Consider the following 12,276-nt stretch of genomic DNA (forward strand, 5'->3'; position numbering starts at 1 on the left):
CCTTTGAGAGCTATCTGCCTCTGGCTTCAATTCAAGGCTATCTCAGAGAAGTTCATCCTACCGTTTGAGAGCTTCGTGACTCTGGCTTTAATTCAAGGATGGGAATAGTCACAGCTGTTTTTCTTTTACAGTTGTTTGCATTGTCAGATTGGCTCTCAGATGGAGATGAAAAGTGACAGAGAAGGAGAGAGTGGGACATGATAAGGGAAGAGAGAGAAGGGGGCACCCCAACAGAGAAGGGGGAGAGGGCAAGAAGGCAATAGCAAGAGAACAAGAGAGGCCAAGAGAGAGACAAATTGGGCAGGAAGATTCTTTTAAGGAGCAAAGTAACCATGCCTGCCCTTCCTGGCTGTCGACACATAATGACATCACAGGTTGCTAGGAAAGCCAGAAGCAGGTGCCTAAATACTAAGAGTTTGCATAGGCCTTTAATCCCAGCACTCTGCCAGGCAGAATCAGGCCAGTCTCTGTGAGTTCAAGGTCAGGATGGTCTACAGATCTAGTCCAAGATAGCCAGGGCTTAAAGGAGAAACCCTCTCTCAAAATACCAAAATATTCATATGTATAATTAATATATACTCACTAAATATAGTAATATAAACCAATATATTTAATAAATATGTTATATATACATTTTGTTTTAATCATATCCATATATATCATATATATGTATATATATGATTAAAACAAAATAATGTTTTAATTTATGTTTTAATCATATATATATATATATATATATATATGATTGATTGAAATAAAAAATCTGAGCCAGGGTTTGTGGCACATATCTCGAATCCTGTCTTTCCAGGAGACACAAGCATGCTACTGTGTAAGTTCAATATCACCCTGGTTTACAAAGCAAGCCCAGGACATGCATGGCTACAGAGAGAAACCTTGTCTTAAAAAACAGGCTAGATGTGTGGCTAGATATGTCTGAAATCACATAGTGTGACAAGGCTATAAGAAAGTCTTACGAGGCATGGTGACACACATCCATAGTCCCAGCACTTGAGAGGCAGATGAAGGTAGGTCTCTGTGAGTTCAAGGTCAGCCTCGTTTACAAAGAGAGTCCTGGACTGGCAATGATGCACTGAGATATCATGTTGCAAAAATCAAACATTAAATTAAATTAAAACAATCAAAGCCTGGATTGTTGGCAAATGCCTCTAATACTAGCACTATGACTGGCAGAAGGAAATGGATCTGTGTTAGTTCAAGGCCTGCCTGGTCTAGAAAGTATGACAGGTCAGGCAAGGCCATACAGAAAATCTCTTTACAAAAAACAACATCCTGGAATATAAACAAAAAAACTTCTAGTATCTGAAGGTTGTTTCTTTTTTTTTTCACTTTTTAAAAATTTGTTTTTGTAAATTACAGTTTATTCACATTGTATCTATGCTGTAGCTCCATCCTTCATCTCCTCCTTTACCCAAACTCCTAACTTCCTCCCATTTCTGTCCCCAAGTTCACTGATAGGGTAGGTCCTTCTCCACTTCCATCTGACCCTAGCCTATCAGATTTCATCAGAACTGGCTGCAGAATTGTCCTCCTCTGTGACATGTCCCCCCTCAAGCGGTGGTGATCAAAGAGCCAGACACTGAGTTCATATCAGAGACAGTTCCTGTTCTCATTACTAGGGAACTCACTTGGAGACTGAGATACAATGGAATATATCTGGGCAGGAGTTGAAGAAGTTCTAGGTTATCTCCATGCATGGTCTTTGGTTGGAGTATCAGTCTTAAAAATACCCCTGTACCCAGTATTTTTTCATCTGTTGCTCTCCTTGTGGAACTCCTGTCTCCTTAAAAGACTTCCTTAGTCATCAGGGAAATGCAAATCACATTACACCTATCAGATTATCCATGATATCACATTACACCTATCAGAATGGATAAGATCAAAAACTCAAGTAACAACACATGCTGGAGAGGATGTGTGGAGAGGGAAACACTCCTCCACTTCTGGTGGTAATGTAAACTTGTACAACCACTTTGGAAATCAATCTGTCAGTTTCTCAGAAAATTAGGAATAGTGCTACCTCAAAATCCAGCTATACCACTCCTAGGCATATATTCAAAATTTGATCAAGTATACAACAAGGACATTTGCTCAACCATGTTTATAGCAGCTTTATTTGTAATAGCCAGAAGCTAGAAACCACCCATGTGCCACTCAGTTCAGGAATGGATACAGAAATTGTGGTACATTTACACAAGGGAATACTACTCAGCATTTAAAAATAAGGAAATCATGAAATTGGCAGGCAAATAGTGGGATCTAGAAAAGATCATCCTGAGTGAGATATCCTAGAAGCAGAAAGACACACAGGGTATATACTCACTCATAAGTGGGTATTAGGCATATAATATAGGATAAACGTGCTAATATCTGTACACCCTAAGAATCTAATCATGAAAAGAAACATGGCCTTGGATGAAGTAAATTATTTACGATGTTCACTTATAATGTAATGGAGGAGGTCACCAGTTGTGGTTGTGTTCTATATTTTGAAACAATGGAGTAGCTATTGAAGTTTGCTGTATTTGTATTAAATCCAATCACAGAAGTTTATTAGGTCATTCTTATAGTCTTTCTGTGGCTGCTGTTGATCTTATGCATCTAATCACACTTGGTGATAGGTATTTTCTGCTGCAAAGTATAGAATGGGATCTCCATCATCTATGTGATCCATTGATTATTGATATCAGGTAGGGTGTGATCATGCTTTTCAATGAAGGGTCTCTGAGAAAGTGTGGTGCTTTTGTTTTTCATTTTCACAAATACCTTTAAGTTGTTTGTTTTCAAGCCTGATTTGTATGTCAGTAATTAGGCAAAGCTACAATTGAAGTCTTGATTCTCATATGTCACCCTTCTGAGTACAAGTCCAAGGGTGGAAGATGTTTCCCTAATGTGTTCTATTTTTACCAATATTAATGTTAAAATGCTTAATCGTGTGTATGTAGGTATGTATGACTGTTTGTATGTATATCTATATATATGTATGTACTGTTTGATGTTCCATCCTTCATGGTTCCATTATTTACTATATGACACATGATGTTGAAGTACTGCCTTCTGAGAGAATTATCTAGAGGTGCTAAATAATGTAACAGCAATGATATTTATTTCAAAAAGCATATTGTGTGTGTGTAATGTTACTATGGGTTCTTAGGCCATAACAGATGTGTGAAGACTTGGTGACAGCTTTGTGGGGTTTACTTTGGTCATTGTTTTACAATGTTCAAAGTCATGTTGCCAGTTTTGTTTACCACAGACATTCCCCACTGAGTTCATTGATACTCAAATAAACTTTATTGAAATATTACATCAGTAAACTATTGTCATCTATCCAGATTATAAACCTATTGTCATATAAGGAATAATAAATGTTATATCCAAATTAAAATGATATAATGCTGTCATTTTTTTGAATGTGTTAGTTCATTCTTAGGAGTAAAGACTTGTTCATAACACTGTGTCAGATCTACAAGTGATTGTCAGAGAATTGTCTCAGTGAGCATAGTTGGTTGTTTCTAAGCCTGATGATTTGAGCTCAATTTCTGGGTAGCCAATATTACTCCTATAGAATTTTTCTAATATTTCTATACTTGGGCCTTTGTATTTGCAAATTCACACACCAGTACATACATAAATCATTTTTAAATCAAAATAAGGGCCAGGTTTTTTCACTTGTCAAAAGACTCTTTGGGTTTCATGTTGAAAACTCATATATGGGATGTAAACAAATAGTAAACAACAATAAGTTGTCCTCTCATGGCACATGTATACTCAAACAATTTTCAATGGATGAAATTAAAGCAAAGGAGAAAACCCACTTACTGACAACATCAGAAATGATTTTGCAATTGTAAATAAATGTAGAATTTGAAGACTTATTACTGTTCATTAAAAGAAAAAAATGTTACCTGTGTACATCTTATTTTATCTTTTCATTCCTTGATTCAAGAATAAGTCATTAAAAATATCTTAGCTTTGCTCAGAGGTGCATCCCTGTCATCCTAGACCTGGGAGTCCATGGCAACCTAATCTTTCTGAGATTATGGTCAGCTTGGTCCACACAGTGAGCTCTCTTTTGTGTTTGTTCGTTCATTTATTTGTTTCTTTTTTAGACAGAATTTCCTTGTGTAGTCTTTGCTGTCCTAGACTTACTTTGTAGACCTGGCTTGCCTCAAATCCAAGTCTCTTCTTCCCTGAGTGCTGGGATTACAGGTGTGTGCCACCATGCCCAGCTCCAAAGAATGAGTTCTAAAACAGGCATGGCTATGTAGAAATATCATGTATTTAAATTATCTCCCAAAATGTACTCTGTATCTCAAATTATAGGGTTTTTCCCCCTCAGGGATAGTGTCCACAGACCTGGGTCCTGGTACTGTTCCTGGTCCTGGTCCTCAGAGCCTAGCTCTTGGCCCAGCTGTGGCCCCAAAATTCTGCTGTCAAGCACTGGCCCTGTTGGGCTTTTTTTTTTCTGGGGCTCAATCTATCCCAGTAGACCCTCTGCGCACCAACTACACATCTGGCACCATCTCCTATAGATGGATGCACATGCCCAACTCGCAGGAAACTCTCGACAAAAACAGGCTCCATACCCCTTGGCTAAGCCACCCACTGTGGGCCGATGGGGAGGCCCCATCTCTGAATACATCACTTAAGTTGAGCAAGCAACACGTTTTAAATAATAATATGAAACCAACAACAATAACGCAAGAGTGAAAAACAGCAATTTAAAAATATACAAAATTAAGGGAATCTTTTCTCTAAGGGGAGCAGGCGTTGGGTGCAGCTCAGCCAGCAATTGTACCAACTATATGTCTACCTTGGGCAGCGGGGACAGGGGAATGGGTGCCCCCAAGTGCACTAAAGTGGAGAGAAACAGTAGCTCATCCACCAAGTCCACAAGGGCCTGTGCGTCCTCTGATGCTAAAGCAAGAGGTTGCACTGGTCCAGCTTCTGGCAAGACTGGGGATCCTGCAGCCATGGGATCCAGGATCTCAGCATCCTCTTCGGGCTTAGCATCTGCCCCAAAACCAGGCTCCATTTCTCCTGTGCCACCAAGGTGTCTTGCATGGACATCTCTGCAGTTGAGACCCCAAGTAGCCCTGGATCTGAGCAAAGAAAGGGGTGAGCCGTCATCTGGGATAAGGGAGAAGGCACGCAGAATGGGGTGAGCTAACCCAAGATGGCCTCTCCATGCCAGGGAAGGCACAGTCCCCTCTCCTACCCGCAGGACAGTCGATTTGACAGTCTTCCTCCTCTGATTCCTTGGCCAGAGCTTCAGGACACTTCCCCTGTGGGACACGGGGTTGGAATCAGCTGCTACCTCACTAGGCGCCTCCCTCGGGTCCTCATCCTCTTCCTAATTCTCCTCCTTCTTCTCGGGCTTCAGCTTATCTAGGGCTTATCCATTGACCGGAGGATCTCCCCAGATTGGCAGTCCAACTCTACAGTGGGCACATGCATCCTGGCATAGTCCAGCAGCCGTCTCACGATGGCCAGGTCTGGGGGCCCCAGAGAAATCCTGGGGGAATTTCTGCAGCCACTGGGACAAGAACGAGAAGACGGCACTGTGGGTGAGAGCAGGGCAGAGGGACATGGTGTTGGGAGCCTGGCCTCACTTCGTGGCTGCGGCAGGGGGGGAGGCATTGGTATACCCCAGGTCCCTTCCTTTTCTGTCCCTCCCTCTGCTGCTCAAATACCAGGAGCCCAGTGGGAAACCTCTGTCCTCTACCAGCAGGTGAGGTCTCGGGGACAGTCCCTAGGGAGAGAACCACAAAGGTGAGGCTCCTGGCCAAAACTGGCCCTCCACCCTGACCCCAAACGCCCCTACTCACTCACCTCTCACTCCATCCCAAGCCCACTCATGTCTTTGTCTGCTGGTCCACCTGAAGAATCTATACCTGACAGTCCACGGGGGTGTCACCTCTAAGGCCCCATGTCTCCAACCCACCCAGACATCTAGAAGGAACTATTAGAATCTTCCCAGGGTGGGGTTTGGGGGTGCTAGGGGCTTCATCCATAGCAAACACGGCAAATGGGGTCCAGAATTCTTTACATAAATGGGGAAAGGACGCTCAGGGCATGACAAAGTGTGGTGTCTGACATTCCCTGGGGAAGGTGAATGGCTCCTGTTACAGCCCCACCCCAGCCTCAATCGCCCATGTTTGGCCATGTCACTTTAAGGGGCCAGGCCTTAAAGTCTGAGTCCCAGGCTGCTGGGACTCAGATGTCCAGTTCTGTGAGGGCACAGGGCACGGGCCCTGGGAAACAACAGGAGAAGATCTGAGGGCTGGCTAGATCCCTGGCTGGTCTGTCCAGGCTGCTGTTGCTCTTCTACCTTTTCAGGATCAGGTCCAGAACCATCCATATGATGGCAAACTTTGGATAAAGGGCCAGAAAGAAGCAGAGGGATACCCTGTCTTCCCTCTGCACAGCCGCGGGCAAATAGGGAATCATCTGCTGCACATAGTCCAAGCCATCATTGCTGAGCATGGGGATGCCATGCAGGAAGGCTCACTCCTATTCGCTATGAGGTAGGACCAGGGCAGGAGGGAGGCTCTAAGTGTGCAAACCCCCAGGGGCTCTAACGACCCCTTTCCCTACACCGAAGCGGGAAGCGGACATGATAAGCATCCCTCAGTGTCCCCACAGGAACACTCTCTCAGGCTGCGTCCATAGTGGACGGGGGTGGTGGTGGACCAGAAATCTTCCCTGCTGCAGGGCAGCCTTGGTTACCTTGGTCTCCCAGGAAGGAACAGGCCAGAAACATGTCAGTGAGCGCAGCACATGTCTCCAGCAGTGGCCCAGGCGACCACCGTTGGCTTCCAAGAGACCTAAGCCTTTGGAGGTCTGGAAGCAGAAGAACAGACTCCTCTCTCCAGCTCCTCTGGACGAGCTGGTCTGTCCAGGCAGCTGTTGCTGCTGCTGGCGTCTGGTTACCTGGCAACTGTGTTCCGAGTTCCAACCGGAACAATGCTGAGGAAGCATGGTCACTTCTTGGAGTCACCTGCCCAAGCCTCCCCCTCATGGGCTCTCCCTGGGGGCCACCAGCCTTGCAGGCTCTGCTGATTAAACCATCAATACTTCCAGAGAGAAAGGATGGAGAAGATGCCTCCCGTCACCACTAGAGGGCAAAAAGACATATGAGAAGGTACAAGGATGAAAAGAAGAGCAGCAGCAGAGAGGGATTGCTACTAGGACTGCATAGAGGTTAAGAGCACCAGGTGCTCTTCCAGAGTCCAGGATTCTCTTCCACCCACCAGTGACAACACAGAGCCAGCACCCTCTGCTGGCGTGCAGATTAATTAGGAGACAATGAAACAGGAAGAATATTGGTCCTGGTACTTGCCCTGGTCCCTGCCATACTGGAGAGAAAACTTATAAATGCAACCAATGTGGTAAATCATTTTTTGTAATACTCCTCTCCAAATGCATGAAAGATCGCACACTGGGAAGAATCCATATGAATGTAATTAGTATGATAAAACCTTTGCCTGTAACTGTCATTTCCTAATAGATAGAAAGAACACACACTCGTGAGAAACCTTGGGAATGCAACCAGTGTGGTAAAAGATTTTCATGTAACAGTCATCTCCTAATACATAAAAGAACCCATACTGTAAAGAAGCCATAAAAATATAACCAATGTGGTAAAGCTTTCACATATGATAGTAGTCTCCAAAAACATAAAAGCACACACACTGGAGAGAAAACCTTATGAATGTGCCCAATGCGTCTTCGCATTTCAGAGTAGTCTTTGAACATATAAAATAACACGCACTGGAGAAAATCTTATTATTGTAATCAGTATGGTTTCACCTTTGTACAACACAGTCATCTCCTAATACATGAACAAATGGATACTGGAGAAAAACTTTATGAATATAACCAATGCTTAAAGGCTTTCCATGTAAAAGTCATCTCCTAAGAAAACATATTGGAGTGAAATCCTATGAATGTAACCAATGTGGCAAAGCATTTGCATGGCAGAATAATCTACAAAGATGAGATTCTGATCATCTATGTGGTCTATTGCTTATTAATATCAGGCAGTATGTGATCATACTCTTCAAGGAAGGGTCTCTAAGAAAGTGTGGTGCATTTGATTTTCATGTTTTCACACATTCCTTTAAACATTTGTTTTCAAGCCTTGCTTGGATGTCAGGAATTAGTCAAGGCTACATTTGAAATCTTGGATTCCCATCGGCCACCTTTCAGAGTACAAACGCATGGGTGGAAGATGTTCCCCCAATGTGTTTTGTTTTGTCAATGTATTTTTACCAACATTAATGTTAAAATGCTTGAAGTTCCATGCTTCCTCATGTTCCCTTATTTACTATATGGCACATCATCTTGAAGCACTGCCTTCCCTCTAAGAGAATTATAAAGAGGTGCTGGATGATGTAACAGCAATGAGATTTATTTTAAAAAGTCATGTTTTGTGTGTGTAATGTAAACTATGGGTTCTTGGGCCTTAACAGATATGTGAAGAGTGTGTGACAGATTTGTGGGGTTTATTTTGACCATTATTATATGATGGTCAAGGTCATGTTGCCAGTTTTGCAAACCACAAACATTCTTCACTGAGCTCATTGATTCTCAAATAAACTTAGTTAAAACATTACATCAGTAAAATACTGCCCTATATTCTGAGTATAAACATATTGTTATCTATGAATTGGAGAAAATGTAATTATTAGAATAATAAATGCTATTTGCAAATGAAAATGATTTACTGTGTTTGTGTTTTGGAATATGTTAATTCATTCTTAAGTGCAAAGAGTTGTTCATAACTCTTTCTCGTAACTACAAGTGAATGTCAGATAATTACCAATGGATAAAGTTAGTTGTGGTTATGCATAATGATTTGAGCTCAAAATCTGGGTAGCCCATATTACTCCTACATATTCTTATAATATTTCTATACTCGGGATGTTGTGTATGCAAACTCACACACCAGCACATACATAAATAATTTTTAAGCCCAAATAAGGGTCAGGGTGTTCACTGGCCAAAAGATTCTTTGGGTTTCTGGTTTACAAATCACACAGGGGATGGAGATAGAAAACAGCAATAAGTTGTCCTCTCACTGGCACATACACACCATGATATAGGTATATACATACAAACACACTCAAACATTTCAAATGGATGAACAAAGCAAAGAACTCACTTATTGACAACATAAGAAATGATTTGGAAGTATAAATAACTAGAATTTGAAGAATTATTATATTTTATTAAAAGAATAATGGTTCCTTTGTACATCTTATTTTATCCTTTTATTTCTTGATTCAAAGATAAATCATTTTAAAAACATATCTCATCTGAGGCTCAGAGGTGCATCGCTGTCACCCTAGACCTGGGAGTCAGTGGCAGGTCCTCTCTCTGAGGTTGAGTCCAGTATGGTCCACAGAATAAATTATTTTTTTTCTTTGTTTCTTTTGGAGGGAGAATATGCTTGTGTATCCTTGGCTGTCCTGGACTCTTTTTATATACCAGGCTGGTTTTAAATTCACAGAGATCTGCCTGCTTCTTGCTCCCTGAGTGCTGGCATTACATGTGTGTGCCACCATGCCTTGCTCCACAAATTGAGTTCTAAAACAGCCATGGCTATGTAGACATATCCTGTCTCCAAATGATTCCAAAAGGTAGACTAGATCTCAAATTATGGGTCTTTTTCCAATATAAATGACTTTTTTTACAAATTCTTTTGTTACATTTACTTAAATCAAAAGAACTGTGGTAACAATGAAAATAAGAAGCAATGTGGAAAGTCCATTCATTCAGCAGTAAAAAACCATTGATTCCTTCTCCAGACATTTATCCAGGACATCACATTCAAGTGCTAGGAAACAGGTGGGGCAATGCAGCATCTTCATCCTCTGTATTATAATGGCACCAGTGGGAACTAGAGGGTTAGTGGCACTGCTCCTTTTTAAACCCAGTTTAATTCCCAGCACTCACATCACATGGCTCAGAACTACCTGTGTTTCTAAGTAGAGAATATCAGATGCAGTCTTCTGGTCTCCTAGAGGACAAGACAATGAAAATGGAGAAAAAGACACATGAACATATGATTCCCTGATATAAAACATATGTTCTTCACATATATCTTATTTTTTTCTCTAAAAATTAAAAGTTATTTAATTTAGGTGCATAAGTTTTGCCAATGTATATACCATATTCATGCTCAGTATCAGTGGAGGCCAGAGAGAATGTCTGTTCCCCCATGACTGTAGTTACAGAGAGTTGTGAAGTATCTCTTGCAGAGGCCATGTGGTTGTGCAGGCAGCGCTCTTAGGTGCTGAGCCATCTATTCTGCCTTAGCAACATATCTTTAGTGGGTGTTTCTTGTATGCAGCAGAAATATGGATCCTTTTTTTCCTGTCCATTCTGTTAACCTGTGCCTTTTCAATAGGGACTTGATACCATTGATGGTGAGAGATATTAATGAAGTGAAAGCTTCATTTAAAAAAGCTAACTGTAACACCTGGTGAAAACCTCATTTCCACCTCCCACAGTGAGACCAAGTGCCTGGCCTAGAGTACAGGCCCTGAGCTTGAACTAGCCTACTTTCTTGACCTCTCTAAGTGGTTCTAGAGAGAAATGGTACCTATGGTCTCAGGGTCCATCTGTTCTTTGTCCCAGAAGCTGAGAGCCAGTTCCCAAACCACCAGTTTTCTTTATCAGAAACAACATACAGTGTTTTATGAGAACATGAAGATATTAAAAAAGAAATTAAGTAATTAACACTCATAAAAATGAGTTCATGTGGTATTTTTGTGCTGTATAAAATTCTCAAATCTTTTATTCAACTAAATTATGATGAGTTTTGTTTGTTTTGGCCTTGGTTATCCTGGAACTCACTCTGTAGACCAGACTAGCCCCTAACTCACCAAGAATCCTCTGCCTCTGTTTCTAGAGTGCTGGGATTAAAGGCAAGAGCCACCCACCATCCAGATAATTCTGATTATTTTTTACATAACAATATGACTGTTAATTTTATTCAAACATTATTAATGGTTTATTTTGTTTTAAATTATGTGTTTGTATAAATGTAGGAAGACAGCCAACATTATCCTATATACTTAAATGTTTATATGTGCATACATGTATGATACACATAAACACAAACATACATATATGTATATATAGAGTGTGAATGTTCACACAGATTATATTTCTGCATTATTGCTCAGTTTTTTTAATGAAATAGTATTTTTTAAAACATGTGTTGAAAGATTATGGTGCACATGCCTGTAATGTCAACATTTGAAAGAGGAAGAGAATAAGGAGCTCAGAAGATCTTCAGCTCTATACCAAGTTACATGCTCATTGCTTCTAGTAAAATAGAAAGCATTTATAGGTTTATTTTTAAAGATTTATTTTTAAGTTTATTTTATTTTTAATTAAGTATATTGTAGGGATATGTGTGGAAGATTGTTCACTGTAAGTGCAGGTATCCCTGGAGGCCAGAAGATAATTTCAGACTCCCTGAAGTTTAAGTTAAAGGAGCTTGTGACCTGACTGGTGGACACAGAAGGAAGTGAAATTTGCTACCCTAGAGCAAAGGCTCATTTATTTGTTAAGAGCCCTTGTTGCTCTTGAGGACCTGAGTTTGAATGTGTAAAGTTTAAGAGCTCTGCCAACAAAAGATCTCCACTTTAAGTTGTTAATTACACCCTAATTGTAGGCTGAATGTCTCTTCTCTCATTGGAAGTACCCTGCTGTTTAAGGTTGCAGCCCTCCCAGTCTGGATAGCCATTCTGAGCTGGACATTAAGGTGCAGGACTCTCACTCCCCATCAGAGCCTAACTATATCTGTAGAGTGCCTTTAGACAAAGATGCCAATGACCACATTTGATACATGCGGCCTTGGACACAGATCCCATCTAACTCTCCATTCCCTTCACCTAAAGGATAATTAGGTATTGTGTTCCTGTTCCTATGATAGGATTGTGCTGTTTAATGCAAATCAAGCATCTTAGAAGTGACTAATTTTAAATAATTATGCAACCTATCCTTGGAGCACTTCCCCAATTTCAAGGAGTATATAGCTTTTATTTTCTGGAATTAAAATTGAACTTGCTTTCTACAGGGGTTCCCAGAATGGCCAATCGCTTTCATACTTGCTCGCCTTCCAAGCTTTACACCCAATCTTCTCTCCCTCCTGCCTTCCTGGGTTGGTGGGAAACAGCCCCTGAGGCAGGAGGAGAACCATCTTATCTCTGTAATGCTTAGGATCAAAAGTTTCAAACA

At 41.2% G+C, this 12,276-nt stretch overlaps 1 protein-coding gene across 1 annotated transcript in view; it reads left to right on the forward strand.

Annotated features, from left to right (window-relative positions):
• Window positions 1–7,648, forward strand: part of LOC132651055 (zinc finger protein ZFP2-like) — a gene marked incomplete at its 5' end in the record, with an annotated part of 52,726 nt that extends 45,078 nt beyond the window's left edge. The window contains one exon of the mRNA XM_060376365.1: window positions 7,545–7,648. Coding sequence (XP_060232348.1) covers window positions 7,545–7,648 — 104 coding nt within the window. The remainder of the gene's footprint in view (window positions 1–7,544) is intronic.
• Window positions 7,649–12,276: the final 4,628 nt, after the last annotated feature.

The sequence above is a fragment of the Meriones unguiculatus genome, assembly GCF_030254825.1.
Source record: "Meriones unguiculatus strain TT.TT164.6M chromosome 13 unlocalized genomic scaffold, Bangor_MerUng_6.1 Chr13_unordered_Scaffold_39, whole genome shotgun sequence".
NCBI classification, from domain to species: Eukaryota; Metazoa; Chordata; class Mammalia; order Rodentia; family Muridae; genus Meriones; species Meriones unguiculatus.